The 23,058-nt window shown below is 43.6% G+C and overlaps 1 protein-coding gene across 1 annotated transcript in view; it reads left to right on the top strand.

Moving 5' to 3' along the window:
• Nucleotides 1-22,811, top strand: part of Glp2r (glucagon-like peptide 2 receptor) — a 69,263-nt gene extending 46,452 nt beyond the window's left edge. Inside the window, exons 9-12 of the mRNA XM_013522035.1 lie at nt 1,771-1,859; nt 9,492-9,630; nt 18,040-18,081; nt 19,852-22,811. Of these exons, the coding sequence (XP_013377489.1) occupies nt 1,771-1,859; nt 9,492-9,630; nt 18,040-18,081; nt 19,852-20,178 (597 nt within the window). The 3' untranslated portion in view covers nt 20,179-22,811. The remainder of the gene's footprint in view (nt 1-1,770; nt 1,860-9,491; nt 9,631-18,039; nt 18,082-19,851) is intronic.
• The last annotated feature ends 247 nt before the right edge of the window (nt 22,812-23,058 follow it).

Below are 23,058 nucleotides of genomic sequence, written 5' to 3'. Positions count from 1 at the left end.
ACTTGACTCAGATTTAATAATTTCAAATGAACCACTTGCTTCCATCACTGAAATCCCAGGGCAGCTCCGTGAGTTCACCCCTCCATTATTTTTCCTGAGAACTCTGAAAATCCCTCTCAACTGATCTCCCTTCCTCCAGTCCAACCCATTCTCTATACTGATAAGAAAAATGAGCTTTCTGAAATGCAGAAGTACGAATCTAATCAGGTCACTTCCTGCTTCAGCTTAATCACAGGCTCTGCATTGCTTTGGGAAGGAAACCTGAATCCTCAGTATGACAATGAAAGGCAGGTTGACCCTCCCTTTCCCATCCCTCCTTTTCCAATCTCCTCACATAACCCATCCTCATTTTTGAGGCTCAACCACTTTCCTATCCCTCCATGAGGTCCACGATCTCTCATGAGTCAAGATGCCAGGTGCGGCTGCAGTCATCTGAAGGTTTGCCTCTGCTGGAGGATCAGCTCCAAGGCAGCTCACACAGGTGGCTGGACAGCAGTGCTGGTAGTTAGTGGGAGGACTCCATTCTCTCATGTGGGTCTCTCCACAGCCAGCTTGAGCATCCTCACAACATGGCCACCATACCTTCCCTCAGCGTGAGCAATCCCAGAAATGCCATGCCAGGTGGAAGCCATCCTTTAGGACCAGGTTCAGAAATCACATAGTATCATTTCCACCATATTTTTTTATTAGATCCAAGTTATTAAATCTAGCTTATGTTTGGGGGTTAGGAAAGGTAAGGGAGAAATTAGACTCTGTCTTTTGTAATGAATATTGTATACATATTTCATAATTTCTACCATAGCTGATAATAAAGGGCTGGAGAACATGCTCTTCCCAGTGGATCCCAGGGTGCTGATAGGACTTCAAATTAGACAACAACAGATTGGAGTTCTTCACAGAATAGAAGTGGTGTGGCATCTGCTTACATGGAGGGAGCATAGCTATCAGATAAATCTGGGATTCCTCACCAGCTCGGTCACTGACCATCTGTGCATCTGTGGCAATTATACTCATCCTCCCGTGCCTGTGTTTTTATTACACTATGGGGATAAAATTAGTTGTGGCTACCCCAGGGTTTTGGAAAGGAAGTGAAATGTTGGGAAAGTTCTTAGCCCAAAGCCTGGCCTAGTAAACACTCAATAAATGCTAGTTAATAATAAGGATGATGCTATTTGAGGCAGGAGGATCACAAGTTCAAGGCCAGACTGGGCAAGTCAGCAATTTAGTGAGACCCTGTATGAAAAGAAAAAAGCAAAAAGAGTTCTGGATGTGATGGCACACGCCTGTAATCCCAGCACTTAGGAGGCTAAGGATCACTGAGTTTAACGATAGCCTTGGCTATATAGTAAGTCCAAGGCCAGCTTGAACTACATAGAGATATAGTGTTTAAAAATAAATTAAATAAATAAATAAACACCTGGGGATGTAGCTCACTGTGAAGACTGGTACTGCAAAGTGATGATGATGAGATGATGATAATACTGATCATGTAAACATCCATCCACCTTTCTCAGATGGCTTTAGGGTCAGGGCATCTTTGAGGCAGAAGATTAGACTGAATGATGAGCCAAGATTCCTCCCATACTTTCAGGTCACATGGCCTTTGGAACCATGGAGATTACTACTACACTTACTATGTGACCAGCTAGCTACCAAACTGCCCTAGGTTCATGTGGAGAGGAGCTGATGGCCAAGCCCTGGTTGACCTTGCTATTTACAGCAACATGGAGTCCATCTCTTACTTACCCACATTTGCTTTTTTCCCTCAAGGTCAACTTCTTCATCTTCCTGAAAATTCTCAAGCTTCTCATTTCTAAGCTCAAAGCCCATCAAATGTGCTTCCGAGATTATAAATACAGGTGAGTGGCCTGAGGTTAGTGTTCAGAACTCCGAGGTTATTTTCAGTCTTTCTGCTGGGAAGAGGAGAACAAGCTGCTTTACTATATTTGTCTCCCAAGGCTTTCTGAAAAAAGTTATTATTGCCAACGACAGAGACCTTCTGATCTCATGAAAATGAAGTAATGGTAAGTAGTCAAAAGCACGCTCTTTCCCTCAGCAGGGGACTGCTACAGTGTCCCTCAGAATGAGTGATTTATGGAGAACATACAGCCTTGGTAGTTACCTTCCTTGGGGAAGGATTTGAGGCAACAGAATAAAAGATATATTCGTAACTCAGAAGAGAATATGTGAGTGTTTTTGAGACCTTGACAAATAAAGCCACAAATTTCTAGAATCTAAGGAAACACACTGCACACATTCACTTTTCTTTGTGACTCGCTTTCTGCTTTCTGTGGTGACAGCAGCCCTTGTTTGTCATAAATCAGACGTATATTTGAGATCTGTGCTGCTGTTGAAATAAATGAACAGTGAACAAATGAATGAGAGGTAGAAGGCTCCTTCCCTCTTTTCCTAGTTATTCTTTACTTTCAAGGTGGCAGGTGCATTTCAGCAGGGCTATTGAGGAGGGAGTGTTTTAACTCAAATAATAGGGAATTTAGTTCACCTAGCTGTCCAGAGGAGGAGGGTGTGAGTAAAGACAGCTCCAGTCCTGCTTCTCACTCTTTCTGAGGCTATCCAAGGGCCGGGAACAAAGACCAGACAAATAATTAATGAATGCCTCCAAAACTCCTGGCACTGTGCTTGGGACAGGAGGCAAAAGTAATGCAGATCCAGCCTCTGAGGTATAGGCCTGCTACTTTACTAAGGACTAAGACACTGGTGTGGAGTATGAGACCGGAGGAGAGGGGCTGGTCACACCCCCAGACCTTAGGGAAGTGGCTTGGCCTTTGGCCTGTTTTCTGGTGTTTAAAACGGGAATGTTGTGGCAGAACAATCTCCTGCTTGTTATGGTGATTTGAGGAGGCTGTGGATATGGGTGGCCCAATCTAATCAGATGTAGGGAGAAGCGTGTTCTCAGTATCCAGACCCCAAATCCTGTCTTCCTCTACTCCTCCCTCCTGGAGGTCTGGACGGGTAAACATAGTGGGTTCAGGAATGGGCAAAGATATACTATAGTTGCTAGTTAGGGCTTTGGCCCAAACATTCTGCAGACACCCCTATCCCTGGGGAACCAGCCTGGCCCAATCCTCAGGCAGTCATGCTGTCTCTCTTGGCGCCTCTAGCCAGGCCTCCAAGTGGCCAAGCAGCCTCTTTGGCTCCTTTCCCATGGCTCAGCCTCTCTAAGTCCTCTGAAGGTGGAGCTCAAAGGGCCGTTTGAGTCCCTTCAGGGAGAGTGGTCCTCTCAGTAACCAGATACGAAGGCAGACAGGGTGCCCCCGAAACGGACAGAGGTAAATACCCCCAGGAAACAGAATCTGGAAGCAGATGAGTTGTGAGGGACTCTGAGCCTCATCTCAGTTGCTTTGTGCTCTCAAAGCCCACTGCGTCCCCCTGGGATCTTTCCCATGCTCAAGCCCTTTAGTGACCCCTACAGGAGTTTTCCATCCTGTCTACTTGTAAGCTCACTCAGAGCAGTCTTGTGAGCCCCACCTGCGGGTATTCTGACTCAAGAAGTGTGAGATGGAACCTGTTGTGGTTTGTGTCTTGCTGTCCCCTCAAAGCCTCATGCAGTGATGGGGGGGGGGGTGGCGGGCTTTTCCAGAGGTGGCCGAATCTAGAGCGTGTGATTGATTTGTAGTGTAATGCTGGGATTAAGGGTGCTGGGATTAATGCTGGGTGATTGCTGGATCGCTCCACTGATTGGGCTGGCACTGCCCTAATCCAGAAGTCTGGATAAAATAAAAGGGGGCAGAAATAGTCCTGTTTCCCCCTTCTGCTCTTGCTGCTTTTGCTGTCTTCTGCCACCATGAACCATCGCCCCCTGCTATGTGCCACCCTGCCTTGGAACCAGGTGATTATGCACTGAAACCTCTACAAATTGTGAACTAAATAAACCTTTCCCTTTTAGCTTTGGGTGTCAGGTATTTTGTCTCAGCAATGAGAGAAAAGTAACTAAGACAGAGCCCCACCATGTGAACTTCTTACAGACTTCCTTGATCAGGTGCTCTAGTGATATGCAATACATGGAATTTTCTGCTTGGGCCACGGTGAATGTGTTTCTACACAGCCCCATTATCCTCTTTTCCAGGGCACCTTGTACAGTTATCCAAGAGAATGGCTTCTAAGATTTTCTGATCTTAACATACTGACAGTAAAGAAATTTTGAGCATGTCCTCCATCATATATATGCAGTCTAATAATGAATCTATCTAGCTATATATATAAAATGGAAAGTAAAAGATAAAAGTAGTACACATAATACTCCTATTATCCTCTATGATTATATTTTCTCCCAATATTAAATCAATTGGTTTGCACAGCCCTGAAGGGTGCACACCCACTTGGAAGCCATAATTAGGGAGAAGGGTAAATAAAGACCTGGCCAAGTAATGACCCAGGATAGATGTTTGCAGAGTGGAAATGTAAGCTTTCCTGACATATAAAATCTGCCTGAACATTTCTTTTTCCTCTCCCCACCCTGCTGGAGGGAAATGTGTGAGAAGAGGAGCTCAGGTGCGTGTCTACCCAAAGGCTTTGCCCTGAGAGGCCTGACCTTGGTGAGTTTTACAGTCACCTGGAGGTTGCATGGTAGACCTACCTCCCCTACCTCCTATGTGGCTGCCTGATGACCACTGAACTTGCAACTAGAAGCTAATGTCCTAGCAGACACTGTTCATTTTTAATGTATTTGGAAGTTGTGGTGAGGCAGAGTATTCCTTTCTAGGACCCACAAGCTTCAATGTGTCCTACTCCCTGCATTAGAAGGTGCAGAAATCACCAGAGCACACCGTCAATGTGGAAAGGTTGGAGTTTCAGGACTCCCGAGAAACCACCACTGGCCATAGAATCACCTATCTTGAGAAGGTGGTTCGTGCCCCTGGTCAGTGCACCCTCCAGTGAGCAGGGTGGGACAGCAGCTAGAATCTCCTCCCTCTTTGTGCTCCGCTACCTATTGACTGGCCGTTTCCTTTCTGTTTGCTTTCTCATTTTCTGTGTGTAATACGATTCATTAGTTTATGTTTATTAATTAGCAAAGAGTCAGATTTGCCTCTCAGGAAGCCCCAGGCCACCTTATTTTACTTCCCAAGCTGGAGAATCTTACAGCCTCTAGATCTCATTTGTCCACTTTGCTCTGAAGAACCAGCTCAGATTCCCTCATTTTCATGTTCTGGAGCACTGTCTACAGTCCCTCAGTGGATCATCAGCATCCCGATTTCACAGGACCCATCTCCACCTTGGGAGCTGGCTCCTGTCCCATGTCTCTCCTTCATGCTCGCCTTCCCTGGAAGCCTTCTGAGGGTAGGGAAGAGGGGACCAAGGGCCCAGTACCTGTCAACCAAACTCCAGTAGATGTTGGCTGCCTCCAACTCTGAGATTTTGAGAACTTTCAGAAAGTAATGCCTAAGATCTGGCCCCACTCCAGGAGTGTATTTTAGGAAAGTTTAAATGAAACACATTTAGGCCCTGCCAAGGAAGTACACTTCTAGGAGCTGGAGAACCTTCTGTGTTCTTAGCCCTCATCCCTGGGCTTCCGCCAGCAATCAAAGGAAACAATAAATGGCCCATCTCTCTAGCTTGGTGAGGGAAAGTATGGCTAGCACAAAGGAGGAACTTCAGAGCTATCTAAAGGGCAAGCAGTGACCTTGGAACACAGACAAGGTCCGGCAAGCCTTCAGATCCCTTGGAGTTCTCTGTTCTTTTTGTTTCTCAGTAGGGAGGTAACTCTTTTCCCCTAAATAAATGAGTTTAGCTTCCCATGTGGTATGTGGAGACTAAACTTGCAATGAATTTATAGAGGAGAATCATTTCTTAACATGCTAAACCTCATAGACTTTTCTGAAAAGATCTCTGGTGGGCAATGGAGGGGGAAAGGGGGTTTCCTTTGTTTGAACTTCTTAGGGCTTTGGCTAGGTCTAAAAACACAGCAATAAAACAGATTAACAAGCGCAAAAGCATATGAATTTATTAGAAGTCTTAGGTGACTCAGGATTCTTTATAAGGAAATGAAAAACCAAAGGAACAGTCAAATTTGTACATTTTTATGCTAGGTTTGATTAAACAATCATTGGATAAAAGGGGTGTGATACAATGGTAATGACGGGAGAAATTAGCGAGTTTGTATGTTCAGATTCTTTAAAAACGGTGATAATCTACACTTATTGATCATTTGTCATGCATTAGGTACTCTCTGTTCTGAAGGTTTGCCCCAAGTTGTTTGTTTGATGCTTATGATGACCCTACCATGTAAATGTGATTACTAATATAATTGTCTTTCAACAGATGAGGAAACTAACTGATAGACAGCTTAAATAATGTGCCCGAGGTGACCTCGCTAGTAATTGATGACACTAGTATTTGAACCCAGCCCCAGGACGTGGGTCTCTGCACCCTGCTGCCTTTGGCTACAATTCTTCTCCTCCCACTGTGCTCGCTCCTGTACCCAGAGCAGATGCTTAGTAAACATTTGCTGAATAGTTAAATGACTGTAATAAACTGTACCATTTCAATAAACAAATGGTTGTGGGTGAAAAAGAAGTGTACACAGTCCACAGAAGTAAACTGTGATGGCTATTTATGGATTTTCATCTGAACTGGGACACAAACAGTATTTTAGTCTAAGGAGAAGTTAGAGTAACAGGAGTAGTGGAGAATCCCTTGCTGCATCCATCCAGAGGGGTGGTAGTGACTAAAATGACTCAAAACTTTATAAAAAGATGTTTTATTCTTTAAAAACAACCATCCCGTAGTAAATGAAATGTGGGATCCTGGAATATGAAAAAGACACTAGTTGGGAAATGGATAAAATCCAAATTAAATCCAGCATTTAGTTACCAGCAATGTTTCGATCAATGTAGGCTTCCTGGTTTTGACAAATGTACTACCTTCACATAACAGGTTAACCTTAGGGGAAACCGAGGGAAGGGCGTCTGGAGACTCTGTACTACCTTCGCCACTTTTCCGTAAATGCAAATTATTCCAACATAAAAAGTTTATTTAAAAAATCTATACTAAGACGATTTGATGGTAAGAGAAGGGCTCACAGTGAACATGGCAGTATGACCACTAAAACCCAGAGCAAAGGTCGTGATTCAGGCATGTGCAAGGGCCAAGCAAATAACACAAGTTCAGGCCCAGCGTGGGCTAGAGAGTCCAGGTCCCCTCTAGAGGGTTGGGGACAGAAACCACCTGACTATGGCCAACGATTGCCAAGTAGTAGTTTTGGGCCATGGGTTGCCAGATATCCCATTTTCTAGAGAAGCTGAAAATCTGAATATCTTTGCTTGACATTTCCTTACTATTTAAAAATATCACGCATAGTAAAAATTCAAATATAACTTCAACAAAACTGCAGCTCAAATCCAACCCATAATGAACGTTTTGCAATCTTTGAGGCAGAGGGTTTTAAAAAGCCTCCTGGAGCCAGGGGTAGAGCTCAGCGGCACAAGCGCCTGCCTGGCAAGCGCAAGGTCCTGAGTTTGATTCCCCAGTACCAAGAAAAAAAAAAAACCAGAAAACCCTCCTGGAGATAAAACATACCTTTGGGGGTTGGGAATGTAGCTCCAGGGGTAGATACAGCATATACTTAGCATGCATGAAGTGCTGGGTTCAGTGGACAACATCAAAAAAATAAATAAATAAAAATAAAGCTCTTGACATAGTCTGACCTCAGGAGCATGTCACTGTTCACTAGCTCAGCGGTTCCTGCTTGCATGGGACTGGGCTTGGGAGTAGATGTGAGCTTAGTGTACACCTCATCTCTCCACTGTGGCCCTCCCCTGAGGAGCAAGGCACTGGGACATGGCTCAGGTGGCCGGGTGGGGTCCCTCCTGCACAGTGGTTTCTGCTTGCCTCTTCCTGGCTTTACATCCTTTCAGACAACAAAGTGAGGGTTTTTGTTTCACTGATGACTTTGCATTTGAATGGGCCTTACAGACAGGATTCTAGTAAGCTCTTTCTCTTGGATGGAGTTCATTCTTCTTGAAAACAACCCATAAAATATTGAGGGTATTCTGGGTTTCTACATCTTTGCCTTCAGGGGATGCAGTGGTGGTGGTGGTGGTGCTAGAGCTGGGGGACTTCTGCCTACTCTGCTCCTTAAAAGAAGCAATTTGAGCTAAAAATGCACTACAATTAAGCTTCTTTTTTCCAATGTGTATAAGACAGCAGCTTTGTTTGTACCCTGAATGAGTCACCTTCGCTAATGTAGTTAGTTTCAAATGAAGAAGCAACTCAATAGTAAAGAGCAGTCATCCCTAAAAGTGGCTTCTTATCAGGATCCCGCGGGCAGTTCTGCAAAATTCACCTTCCCAGGACTGAACATCCAGAGGTTTGGGTCCAGGGGGTTGACACCAGAACCCTGGGTGGTACTGTATACTATGTCTAGGCATCCTTTGGTATCTTTGGTGGGGCTTGGTTCCAGAACCCCTGCTCCCAGGTACTAAAACGCACAGATGCTCAAATATATGTATAAAATGGCACAGTATTTGCATGTAAACTACACACATCTTCCTGTACACTTCAATTGTTTCTAGATTATTTCTGATACCTACAACAATGTAAAGCTATACAAGTAGTTATACTGCTGTATTGTTTAGAGACTAATGACAAGAACAAAATCTGTACATGTTCAAGATAGGCACAATTTTAAAAAAATATTTTTGATCCATAGTTGGGTGAATCCACGGATGTGGGACCTAGATATACAAAGGGCCCACTGTATATATTTCAAAAGCTCTTAAGGAATTTTAATAGCCATGTTTAGGATCCATCAGTCGGAAGCGTTTGAGCTCCAGCTGTGCACATTACATGTGGGTGGTACAAAGGCATGTTTGTCTTTTTGTGTAGACTGTATACAACAGGGAACCTCCACGCCACACTTTTTATGAGAAGGATCAGCTTTTCATTTCCTGCAGCCCTTTGCTAGCCCAGGTTGAAGGGCAGCAAGAGGGCTGATGGAAAACCCTAGCATGGAGTATGCGGGGCCTGGTATTAGTTCAGAGGCCCCACTTCCAGGCTGAGATTTGCTGTTTAGTATCTGCATGAATCTGGGTAACTCATTTCCTTTCCCTTCTCAGGCTAACATTGAAAGTACTGCTTATGACACACTTGCTGAAAGTGATAATGGCACTTGCTCCATGAATAGGAACTTGTCTAGCATGGGAGTGTGTTGGGATGACAGCCTCATCCGTGGAAATCTATTCATCCGGCAAAACACTAAATCTATTCATCAGGCAGAACATGCAAGAGTAGCCCACATGGGAGCATTCATTCATTCATTCATGTTTCCTGAGCCTCTACCATTTGTAGGGATGTGACAACAAATAAGACCACAATGGCCCTTAAGTATTAAATGTGTAGTCAAGGAGACCAACTGGAAAATCTACTATTTATCAAGAGGATAAGAACTGCAATAAAGACATGCACAGAAGAGCAGGAGATGTTGTCTAGTCACAATGTGGCCCTCATGATTGTCATTTGATTGTCATTTGCAGATTGGCAAAATCAACACTGCTCCTCATTCCTCTATTGGGAGTTCATGAGATCCTCTTCTCTTTCATCACTGATGACCAAGTTCAAGGATTTTCCAAACTTATACGACTCTTCATCCAGTTGACACTGAGCTCCTTCCATGTAAGTAGGGGTCTGACCTTGACGCCTTGGCTTTGGAGAAAATAAAATGCACATGTTCGGAACGGGCTCAGAATTGATAGCACCCAAGGGTGAAAACAGATTTCTAGCATCAGTAGGCTTTATTGGTGAGGGTCCTTAAGATGAGAAGGGCATGCAGATAAGGAAGTGTTGCTTTGATCCTGCCAGCATGAGTCAGTGGCTCAGAAGGGAAAAACATTCCCCTTCCGGGACTGTAATAGTTGGTGTGACTCATGATCATATTAACTGTGAGTGTCAGTACAAAACCTTTTATTAAGGGCCTATTTTTGCTGAGCCCTTTGGAGGGCATTGTGCAAAGTGGAACTTGTCTGAGCTGCAGGTGACATGTACACAGAACACAACACACCTTGGACAGGGAGGAGTGAGCCCACCCTGGAGGCTCTTGAACCTGAGAGATGTGTATGAGCTAAAAGCAGGAACAAAAGGCTGACTGGTTAGATTTTCTGAATATTTTGGTTATCTGTTGATTTAACTGCTTGTGACGTAATAGCTTAAGATGATCATCATGTTTTATTGTGTCTCATGGTTTGGGGAGTTGGGAATCCAGGTAAGACATGGTAGGGATGGTTCATCTCTGCTTGTCTATGAGGCTTGTTGGGGCTGGACCTTCCATGATGATGGTTTCCTCACACATGCACAGGCCTAAGCTGGCGCTGATTCATCTGGGACAAATTTCTGGGGCCTCCTTTCTCAATGTTAGCTACATTCCTTACTTCCATATGCTCTTAGGGTCCCTCACTTTCTGCATGTTCTCCCTTTGTAGTCTTTCCACAGGGTGACTAAACTTCTTGATGGACAGTTTAGTCTTCCAAGAGCATAAAAGCAGGAGCTGCCAGGCATTTTTAGTATTTAGACCTAAAACTGGCACCTTGATGTGTCTGCTGCATTCTGCTGTTGAAAGCAAGTCACAGGTCCATCAAACTGGGAGATATGACTCATTAGCAAAAGCCACTATTGTAACAGATGACCATTAACAGCATGGATATCATCATCTTCACACAGTGGTAATCTTAGAATTAATCACCTTTAAATTCTAATGTAGAAGCAGAACTTCTAGAATGGAGAAGAGAGGAACCTGGCAAATCCTCTCTCCAAGAAGCAATAATAAAATTGGACAACTATCAATAGCTAACACTTTAAGGCTATTCTTTGCCTAGAAATCAACCAAAGGCATAGAAGAGATTCAGTAGAGTTTATTCAAGAAAAATTAATGAGCTAAGTAAGAATAGTGGGAGTCTGTCATCTTTGTCTCTGATGGATTTTATTCTCCCATTCCTGCTCCTTTGCTGTGAAAGTTCTAGTGAAAATGAGCAGTTTCTGTGTAAAAAACAGCTGACTTGATTTGGATCAGAGAGTAGAGAAATCTCACATGCCCAGGCATTACCAAATATAGTAGCAATCTTGGTGGCAAAGGAACAGGGCAGGCGAATGTCACTGCCTGAGGTTACAATCCTATTTCGGGTAAGAGACAGACTGGTGAGCTGGCCAGAAATTTAAAATGGATATGAGGGATGAGGCTGCCATAGTGAGATGTGATAAACTCCCACCTTGCTCTCTGGCAGACAACAATGTTTTGCACATGCACAAAGTTGCATACACACTGAAGAGAGATCAGAAAAGGTATCGACACACTCCTGGCTGAACATGAGTTCTTGCACACCCACAAAGGAGACATGAGAGGACCTGGTGGAAAGTAGAAGTTAAGGAAGACAAAAACTTCTGAACGTTGAATGTGTTCCCCAAGCCACATAAAGATCCACTGACAAAGGCTATGGGACACTTAATAACCCAAGGTGGTTGAGCACAATTTCTGTTTTGTTGGTTTTTTTTTGGTTTTGGTTTTTCTCCGGTACCGGGAACCGAACTCACGACCTTGCGCTTGCCAGGCAGGCGCTTTTGCCGCTGAGCTAAATCCCCAGCCCCTGAGCACAATTTCTGACCAGTCATCGGCTGACCATTAAACTGTCATAAATGGGCTGGAGATCAGACTTGCTGATAAAAAACAAAACTCTAAAAATTAGCACAAATGTGACTGGCTATGCACCACAGAGGAGACGGATTCCACAGAACTAGTAGTCCAGATAAGTTATTAAGCCAACAAACAATGACCCATTGCTACTCCAGGAGTGGGGAGTGGACAATCAGAATCCTAAATTGCTATTTTATCTAGAATTTCTGTCTTTGGACAAAAATATATGAGATGTCTAATGGAACTCTTGGAGGATTGAGATGTTGGAATTAGCAGACAGCAACTCCAAAGAAGTCACTGTAAATGTGTCCAAAAGAGGAAGAGAAACTGTTTAAAGAATTAAAGGAAAGTCTGATGATGATGATTCATGAACTAAAGAATTCCCATTCAAAGGGAGAAATTATAAAAGAAGACTAAAGTGGAAATCCTGGAGGTTGAAAGTACAATAACAGAAAGAACATGTCACTAGGAAGATGCACTCTCAGATTTCAGATGACAGAAGAAAGAATTAATGAGCCTGAAGATGCTAAGCAGAATGAAGAAAAGTAGCGCAGCTTTGGAGATCTACAGATGCCTCTGAGGACACTAATGTGCACATATCAAAGCTCCGGAAGGAAAAGAGACAGAAAAGCGGGGAAGACGTGCTGGAGGAACAGTGTTGGAGAAGTCCTCAAATTTGATGAAAAATATTATCCTACACATCCAAGAAGCTCAGTGAACTCCAAGTAGCATTAAATAAAAAGATTCACACCTAGAACCATTACAGTCAAGCAGTTGAAAGCTAAACACAAAGAAAAAAATCTTGAAAGTAACACATTACAGGCAGGACCAGCAATGCAGTTAACAGTTGACTCCTCATCAGAACAATGGCAACGGCAGCATATATTCAAAATGCTTAAAGGATTAAAAAAAAAAAAAACCTGTCAATCAAGAATGTAACATCCAGAAAAACTGTTCCAAGATGAAGGTAAAATGAAGACATTCTCAGATGAGCAAAAACGCAATTTTCTGGCACACACTCCTACGCAAAGTATTAAAGGAAACTCTTCAGGCTGGAAGAAAATGACAACATGCCGTAGCTCAAATCTATATGAAGAAACAAAAATGACTGCAAAAGTCAGGTATAGTGATGTCTGCCTACGATTTTAGCACTCTGGCTGAGGAAGGCGGATCTCAAATTCAAGACCAGCTTGGGCCCTTGTCTCAAAATTTTTTTTTAAAAAGGTGGAGGATGCTGAGGATGTAGCTCAATCTCTAGCACTGCCAGCAAAAAAAAAAAATTGGAAAAGGTAGATAAGTAAATATGAAAGACTGTGGAGTATATGGATTTTTCTTTTCTTAAGTGATTTTAAGATATTATATAAAATGACAGTTATAAATATATAATGACATTATATGAAATATATATGAAATATAAATGACAGTTATAACATATAAGGATCTAATATATATAACAATGATAACATAAAAGAAGAATGAATAAATAGAGATATATTGGAGGCAGTTTCTATATTTTAACAGAATTGTTAGTATTAATGTGAAATTGATTGTGGCAAATTAAGATACGTTATAATCCTTTTAATAAATGCTAAGAAAATAACTTTAAAAAGTAGCAAAAATACCGGCAACAGCATTAAAATAATATGCTAGAAATTATGTGTTTAATGTGAACTTCATTCTCATTGACTCTTCACAGTATCCTTGTGAAAGAGTAATTATTATATCCATCTGAAAGATGAAAGAACTGAGGCATAGAGGCCTTGCACATGCTAATAAGTAGCAGAGAGGAAATTTTTTTCCAGAGGTCAGGCCCCGTGCAACCCCTTTGCAGGCTATCCCTACTCTGCAAAAATGCCTTTTAGGTGAGAGTGTAAGGATTACAACAGGAGACACTCTGTTCCTTAGACAACGGTCTTAAAGCCTTTGCCACTAGGCAGGGTGAGGTGCTGAGAATCTGTGCACCGAGAAGAGAAGATGTGCTTGTTCTCTACATGCTCACCAGACTGAGGAAACAGCTCGAGATATGGCTGGGAGGGTTGGATAATGATTTTCCCCTCCTTTTAGAGCCGAATTCTGTGTGTCTATGAATTGAGACAGAAGACCCACTGGTAACTGTTTTTTTCATTAGAAAAACATGTTTAATTTATTTCAATCTTTTGGAGGATTTAAAAACCTAAGATTTAGTAATTTGGGTTTCTTATGTTACATGGCCCTAATCTTCTTTGAAAGGTAATCCCCAGTGAGGGGGGAAAAAACTCAAGAGCAAAATCCTGCAACTGTTATATCAGTAGTATTTGGTGACCCTTTTTTGGTGACTCTTACTGGTCTAGGTAAGCCCTGGTCACGTGATTTCATACATCCAAAGATAGTTGAGGACCAGTCATTTATGTGCAGATATGTGGAACAGACATCTAAGAAAGAAACCTAGCCCTAGCCCAGCAGATTCCTCGGATATGGGAGGATGCTTTTGTCATCTTTTGGCTGTGTAATAAACCACCTCAAACCTTCAGGGCTGAAAGCAACAATCATTTTTTTATTATTCTTTTTTTTTTTTTTTGAGACAGGGTCTCGCTATGTAGTTCAGGCTGGCCTTGAACTCGTGGTGATCCTCCTGTCTCAGCCTCCAAGTCATCATTTTATTATTTTTAATGATTCTGTGTAATGGTATGTCTGAGCTGAATAGATGTCATCTTTTCTATACTTGTAAATTTTGTCTGGAGCTGCAAACATCTGAAGTCTCATTTAGGCTGGAACATCCATGATGATTTATTCACACTGCCAGACAGACCAGATCTGTTAGTCAGGAGCTCAGCTAAGACTGCAAGTCAGGGAGCCTCGGTTCTCCCTATGTGGCCTCTCCATGTGTCGTGGACCACTCACATTATGGTGTCTGGACTCTTGGAGTATCTCAAGAGCAAATATTCTAAGAGGGAGGAAGCAGAAATTTCCAGTCCCATAAGCCATAGTCTCAAAAGTCTGTGCTTTTTGAGAATGCCACATCAACCACATTGTGTTGGTAAAATGAGCTGCAAAGTAATCTCAGATTCAAGAGGAGGAAAAACAAAGTCCACTCTGATGTGAGGAGCAGCCTGAGCCTACATAAAGGGGAGAAATCAATGGGACCATCTCTGGAGCCCACCTACCACGTGGATCGTGGGCCTGCAGCCAGCTGAGATTTGGCTCAGCACCTCATTCTGTTGAGGAGAGTGAGGAATCAGAGTATCTCGGCAGGGTGTTTCGCCCCAGGATGAAACAGAAACCACCCTTGGAGGGTGTATGTGTGGGCAGAGCCTCCAACCCGCTGGATGCTTCAGCACTGTTTCACTTTGTCCCACCACTCACAGGGGAAAGAAGTGTGTGGAGGCACATTTGGTGGATCGAGGCTTAGTGAGTCCACCAGCAAGAACAGGCATTAACCCTAAAAGCTCCTTTCCCTTGCCTCTTTAGAGGGTCCTGCACTCCTCCAGAGGCTCTCGGCTTAGAGTTTCTCTGGACTCCCGCTGTGAGCAGATCTGTGGAGAGACTGCCAAGTGATGGTGCTGTGTGACACGAAAGCCAGGTGCTCTGCGGGACCTACTCCCTTCATGTTTGCTTTATCTGGAACAGAAAGCAGACTCCAGGATGCTCCTGAAACAGTGAAGCAGGCACCTGAGAAAGTGGAAAGATACTTTTTTCCTACGGGATCCTATTTTAGCTACCTGCTTTGAGAGCGCTGAAAGCTAGCTCTTCCTATATCAAGTGCCCAGAGGCCAATATTACCTGCCATGGCAACCACACAGGGCGTGATTTAATGTGTGAAACTGATGAGCTGGTACCACCATGCCCCTATTTAGAAGTTGTAGCCATGGAAATATCGAGGTGTGTAAGAGAAGGGAAATTTCATACTTATGGCTGCAAATTAAGCATTTGATTGATGTATAGCCAGCCTGGAGACTACTTGCCTGGCCCCAGAAAATCATGAAAAAATCTTCCCCCAGCATTATTTTTCAAGAGGGATAGGAAGAGTCAACCTGATATTAGGACCTTCACTCTTTATTTGGAGATGCGTCCTTTCCTTTTGAGTCCGGGGATTTTATGAGATTTTATCCTTAAAAAACCTTCAAGTACTTGAGTCCAGCATATATACCCAGCTCCAGTATATCAGACATGTAGCCCAAATTCCACAAACCCTCATTTCTACTAGGGAAAGCCAAGGCATGCAGGTCATCACAGGTGGCTGTTTGACAAATCAGAGAGCACAGAAGTCTGGGGGACCAATGGGAAGCAAACATTAGCTGAAATATCTTTGATTCCAGACTTCTGGCAGTTGACAATGAATCTAGAAAAAAATTCCCAATTCAAGGGATTATCTCTTTCTTGAGGAGATAATTCCAATCCCCAATGTAAATGCTTTGTAAATGAAAATGCTATTTCATGATGGCTTATAATGTTTTCAGCGGAATCCTTGTTTCCACAATTCTAAATAACTAAGTAGAGAACAAAAAAAGAAGTAGCCTGACACTGTACAAGGCAATACTCTTAACTGTAAGTGACATAAATCCAACTCATCCATTCAGTTACTCAGTAAATATTTGGTGTGATTCTATTACACTTCAGGTACTCTTTCAGTTACTGGTGATCTGCTAGTGAAAGGATTAGGTAAGGCTGCTAGTTTAGGTGGGTGAGATTAAGAAGGATAGATAATAACCAAGTAGACAAAAAAATAATGAACATGTGTGGGGTTTTGGGCCAGAAGCGAATGGGGTACCCTCCAACATGGCTCTCAGTGGCAGCCAAGCCCTTGTTTAGTCCCTCCCACATTGCATGGGGTTGACTTGTGTTCCTGTTGAGATACTGTGACTTCCCAGGCAAAGTCACAAAATTGCAGCTTATGCCTGGCTGTGTTGGCTCTCCTGCTCTGGGGGAGGCCAACTTCCATGTCAGGAAGGTGCTGAAGAAATCTATGGAGAGAGACCGCAGTCTCCTACCAATAACCACACCCAACTTAGCATCGTTGTCCAGCTAAATGAGAAAATAGGGAAGCTGACCACAAATATTTCTGATTCTGAAACCAGAACAGTAGAACATATTCTGCAAGATTGTTTGCACATTGATTAATAGTTATGATGTGAGGGGGAAATTCTACTTCTTCATTTATATGACTGTAACTATGCTTTACCCTGGAACTGAGACGTCTGACATAGATGTGCTTTGGTTTTTAAAAATAGTGATCCTGAACTCATTTACAATCTACAGAACTATAATCAGAACAACCAGTACCAGCTTGCCAGTCACATGAGGTGCTTTGGAAGCAAATCCAGCCTGTAGATGACTGCGGTTCCTACCAACACTTTGATTGCACCTTACGAGGGACCTGTAGCCAGGACATCCAGCTAAGCCTCTTCCAGGTCCTTGGCAATAGGACGTGTATGAGATGATAGAACTTCATTGTTTTGATTCACTAGGTTAAGCAGCAGTGGGTCCCAAATACATGAACTTAACATGCTGGAGGAGTCCAGCAGGCCCATGTGGCAGAAATATAGTGGCCAAGGGGAAGCAGAACATAATATGAAACTAACAACACAAAGGCAGCGCCTATGTCACCAAGGACCTTTCATGGATAAGAGAGTTTATTTTGTTTTAAATGGGATGGGAAATAATGTATCTCTTCCAAAGGAATATTCTGACAAGAAAAAAGTGTATTCATTATGTCACATGAGTGAAATTTTTAGAACCAGACACAGCTGGATATGAAAAATATCATCAGACATCTGTATCTCACCATCTCTGACCTCTGTGTTGGCTTCACCTTCACGTGGGCTCTCTCTATGTAGCTGAGAAAATAGCAGCAGTATCTCTGAGCTTAGTGATCTACAGAACTGGCCAACACAGGGAGGAGAGTGTAATCTCTGCCCTTTCCCTATGAAAAAATGCTGATTGGCCTTGCTTGGGTGGCAGGCCTACGTGGGCTAATTATTGTAGTGATGGCGTCCTAAAGCAGGGGAACCACATAACTGAAAGCTGTGTTAGGAACCCAAATGACAGAGAAGAGTCATTTTCCAAAAGGACAGAATGCAAGTTAGACAACATAAACTAGCCAATGCCCACCTTGGACAATGGAGATGAGATAGTTACCTTGTCTGTTATTTGTGTAACTGTATGAATGGCATGGGGTCTTAGGATTGAATCATCGTCAAGCTTGTATATGCACTCACAAGCACCTAAGCAAACAGCTAGGCTGATATGAGTGGTGGATGCCAAGGTAAGAAGAGATGCTCTGGAATTAAGTAGCATAAGCAGTATGATTGATTCTTCTTAGTGTAAGGAATTTAGTTGCACGCCTCTCCTTGGACTTTGCTGGGAGCTCTCAGACACATCTTCTCTCAATTTAAAGTTCATGCCATGTCTTCCTTTCATTCCAGGGATTCCTCGTGGCCTTGCAGTATGGCTTTGCTAATGGAGAGGTATGTTTTCCGTGTGACCTTTCTGCCTTCTTCTGAGGCCATGGCTGGAGTCCTGTCCCCAGAGGTTTCTGCTCGTGTTGAGACAAATTTGTATTGTGGGCATCTGGCATAGAGAACAGGAGGCAACCCTGGTAAAGGGGATGGTTTCAAGGAAACTCAGAATCCCAATCTGGCACTGAAACAAGCATGAACTCTGGAGTCCAAAACTCTGCATTCAAGCTTTAGCAAGTCCACATATGAGCTCTGTGAGTTAGTCAGGTTATTGTGCCGTACTTAGCCCCAGTTTCCTCATCTATAAAATAGAAATAATAACTGTTCTTAGTTTATAGTGGTACCTGGGCATCTGAGCACATAATAAAGGCTCAATATCTAGGAACCATAATTTTTATTAATATTATCACACAGCTCCAACTAGCTCTCGGGTGTGTTACTCAACTTTTTGTTATTATAACAAATATCTGAGATTATCAATTTAAAAATGAGGAAAAGTTTATTTAGGCTCATGGTTTCAGAGATTTCAGTCCATCGTTGCTGGGACTCATTGCTGTTGGGTCTGTGGGAAGGGAAATGCCTTCTGACTGGAGCATGTGGTAGAACCAAGCTGCTCATTTCATGGTGGCAGAGAGAGAGGATACAGTTCCAACATCCTCTTCTGCAAGGCCCTCCTAGCACCCCACAGCCTAACTTCCACCCACTAGGACCCACCTCTTTATTTCTACCACCTCCAGGCACCACAGGCCGGGGACTAAGCCTTTATCCTATGGGCTTCTCAGGGCCATGCAAGATCCAAATATAGAAACTTCACATCCAAAACGTGTGAAGGAAGAAGGGGCAGAGGCTAGAAGAGGTATTTTCTCCTGTCTTTCAGACTCAGGAGTTTCCAGCCCTCTTTTACCTCCTTTCCCAGGTTTACACATTCATTTCTGTCTCCTCCCGGACTTGGCAGCAAAGCCCTCTTCAGTTTTCTCACTGCTTCTGCTTCTCTGTCTAAATGCAGGGGTTCCTTGTCTACTAAGCAGGTGTCAGCTCAAAAACCGCCCTGCAGAGTCCTTTCCTGAATGCTGTAGCTCAAGTTTTTAATCTCCTGTGGAAAAAACAAAAATTACAATAACTTATTTTGAAGCTCTTAATTGATTTTATTTGCCACTCTAGAATCAGTCAGCATTTCATTCTGTAAAATAAAATGAGCATTCCAATGTGCTGAGTAGAGAGATTCACTTTATAGGCAGAGTCTGAAGAAAGGAGAAATAAAAGGACAAAAAGCACATTGGGCATTTCAAAGGGACAAAGAGGCAGAAGGATAGGGTAATAGCAGATTGGTTATTCAGGTTACCTTTCTGTGTAAGGGTTAATTAAGGGAGAGGGATCTTCATTCCTAGGCCTCATTGAAATTGGCCTGTTTGGAAAAATTGGCTGTCATCTCTCTCTTCTGATTTCCTGGAGGACCAAGAAGATTTGATCTGATGACACGGAACATTTGCAGGGATTAAATGGTGGCTCCATTTTGATTTTCAGTCTAGTCTGTTACGGCCCACTGTAGGATCTTAGTCCAAAACCGAGGCCTCCTATAATGCTTAACATTCCGCACTGCATTGTTTTTGTGGTCTCACAGTGTCATTGTCTGATATACTTAGTGTCTTTGTTTGTCTCCACTAGTTAAAAAGTAAATTTCCCAAGGGTGGAAGTAGTTACTCAACAAACATTTGTTGAATGAACACGTGAGTGATAGCCTCTCCAACCTGATGAACCCACCTTTGTCTCCCTTGGCAGGTAAAGGCTGAGCTGTGGAAGTCCTGGGTCCGCTTCTTGCTTGCCCGACACTCAGGCTGCAGAGCCTGGGTCCTGCGGAAAAACTTCCGGTTCCTGGGAAAGTGTCCCAAGAAGCTCTCAGAGGGAGAGGGCACCCAGATGATACACAAGCTGCAGGTCTCACCAGACAGCTCACACTTGGCCTTGCAGGGCGTGGGGAGGCTGGTTACCCGGCCTCACCAGGGCCATACCGTCTGGCCCCGGGGCATCAGCCTGTCTGAGAGCAGTGAGGGAGACTTCACCCTGGCCAACACCATGGAGGAGATTCTGGAAGAGAGTGAGATCTAAGGCAGAGGACTCCACTCCAGCTCTGCAAACCTGGGGTCTCCTGAGAAGCACAAGGACACAGGAGGCAAAGCAGGATGGATGTGACCAAGTACAGAATCATTCTTTCCTATGCCCTATGCCCATTTGGATGTGAGGTCTAGGTCCAGGTCCTTCAAGCTCTGTATGAACAAACTTGTGTGGAGCTCGCAGCTTCTGCCCTGCTTTATGTCATCCTTTTAACCCCCACCACTGTGTTTTCAGAATGACCACTGGTCTGGGGAGGCTGGCCCTAAATTCAAGTGAATGGAACCCCGGGATGCAGAGAAGCCTCTTGTTAAATAGAGTCTAGCCAGTGTCCCTTGCTTTCCTTCTCAGGGCACATGGTTTCTTTGAGAGGTTGGGTTTAGGATGCATGAGACCTTTCTAAGCAATACAGAATTTCAGGCTCATGATGGAAAGTCTAAAAGAGTGAATATGGGATGACGGCTGAAAATTGGAATTGTCTAACAAGGCTCTCAGGAATTCTGATGCAAGCCCACCCTTGGAAAACATTGGGCAGGGTGTGAGGGAACGTTTTGCTGGCATGGTCCACCGCAGGGTGAAGTGGCATACGCTGCATCTGCAGCCCGGTTGTGAAACACCTGCTCCTTGGACAGTGCATGATCCCTTGTCACCCACCAGATCTTGCTCCTTCATTTCTTCTCTTTTCCCCACCTGTTGAGTCTTATCTTCCTCTCTGCATCTCAGTTCTCCATCTATGGTCAGCAGAGACTTTGTTTGAGCCATCACAACCTGCCTTTCCTTGGACAATTGTCCCCAGCTCTCTGCAACCTTCCAAATGTCATCACTGGTTCTCTCTCTCCTTTTGGGCTCTCCCTGCCTTTCCAAGCTTGGCTTCTATAAGCCTGACTTGCTGTACCTTCCTCAGGGCTGGGAGGCACCCTCTCTACTTGGCCTCTGATGAGTTGATGGCGATGCCTTTCGCTCCGGCTGTTTATCCACTACTTTCCCTGACCTCAGGCCCTGTTGGTAAGAACTCTGCTCTCCAGTGGATACCATTGAGTATCCCTGAAAAAGCAGAAGGTACGTAGGTAAAGCAAAAGACCCTGGCACTGAGAGGCCCAAGACTATATGAGTTGTGTACCAGAATCTGACCTAGGGAGGTTGGGGAGGACAAGACAGTAGAGATCAGGTGCAGTGGCTGAGCCCCAAAGCAAGTGTTTGAAGGAAGAGGAAGAGAAGACTAGGCCATGGTAGTATTGTGTTCATGTCTAGGAGTGTCTCTTTTATAGCGTATAAAGTTTATGTGCAAGTGGGTGAGGTATGTTGCTGTGGAGATAAGTACCGTTGCACGTTGTGTGTGGGAGCCAGGTACATGTGTGATACTTTCCATGAAGGGCTGCCAGATTTAGAAAACAAAAACAAAAACTGAGCTGAATGCAGAGGAACTTGCCTATCATCTCAGCATTTTGAGAGGCTGAGGCAGGAGGATTGCAAGTTTGAGCTCAGCCTGACCCATCTAGTGACCTCGCAAAACCCTGTTTCAAAATAAAAAATATTAGGAATGTAGCTTAATATGAAGGCCCTGGATTCAACCCCTAGTACCTCAAAAGTAATACACCAAAAACATGATTCTGGATTACATTTGAATTTCAGACAATCAAATCAGCCTCTTGTATAAGTATATTCCAATGGGTACATATCATCTGAAGTTTGAATTTAATCATGCACACTCTCTTTTACCTGGCAGCTCTGTCTTCCAGGATACTTTACAGTAGGGCCAGGACAAGCTTGAGACCATTACAAAATTCACCTCTAAGAACCTCAGTGATCAGAATAAATTGCACTTTCATGTAATATTTTAAAAAGTCAAATCCACAAATTACAGCCCATGAGTTACAAAAATAAATTTCATTGGCACCAGGCTCTGACCTTGACTTTATCTGAAATAGTAATATTTTGTTCATGAGGAACTTCGTGACACTAATTTTGATTTTTAAATTATTGCATTGAAGTGTTCTCGAAAAGTTCTTCGAAAAGTTCTCGAAAAGTTCTTCACCAAAAGATGAAGTCTTTTGGTGCCCCCTTGAATTTTATACTGTTCCCACCTCTGGCTTGCAGGATGGGGACAGAAGCCAAGGTATCGGGCAAGTGCATAATGAAGCAGTTTTATTTTTGGTGTCCAGAGTATGCATAGTTCAGACATTGAAATACACCTCCTGCTACTTTTCTCGTTGGCTGAAAATGTCCCTCCTTTGGCCCATCGGTTGATCACTCCTGGAAAGCTGAGACCATCTCCTATTCCCAGCACACATCCAGCATGGAGGGCCGGCTAGAGTAGGTACCTGGCACACAGCCCTCAAGAGAGGCGGGACTGGAAGTTCTCCAGGGAGCGCCGGATGCTGTCAGGAGAAAGTCATCAAGGATCCTGCCACGAGGAGGAGAAACTTTATTCTTTCAAAGTACTTGTAAATATATTGTCCCACAGGTCTACAAATGGGGTGGTCCACCCACACTGCTTGCTCTCACCCTGCTAATGATTAAAACAAATTTATTTAAGCTGATTTGCATTTTGTCCATTCTTTTACATTTGTCTCTCCTGGAGCTGAGAGTCTCTCAGGTGTCTGGAGAATCTGGTGCACTCTTTCTGAACAGAAGTGGGGAGAAAGGGCTGTGGCTTTGGCTGGAGACCGGATGGTCCATTGTTTTAGGAACCAGAAGAGTGGGCAGAGGGGGAGGAACTAGAGGCAGAGGTCAGAGGACAAAAGGCAAGTGCTTCCCCTTTTAAAAACTAATAGCCATCTGAATGGCTGTGATTGTGACTTGCATTTCCTTTATGAGAAAAGGTGTTGTGTATTTTTTATGTGCTTATTAGTAATTTTTATGCCTTTTTTAAGAAAA

The sequence above is a fragment of the Chinchilla lanigera genome, unplaced genomic scaffold, assembly GCF_000276665.1.
Source record: "Chinchilla lanigera isolate Chin_1 unplaced genomic scaffold, ChiLan1.0 scaffold00066, whole genome shotgun sequence".
NCBI lineage: Eukaryota > Metazoa > Chordata > Mammalia > Rodentia > Chinchillidae > Chinchilla > Chinchilla lanigera.
This window is presented reverse-complemented; position numbering and strand designations above follow the sequence as displayed.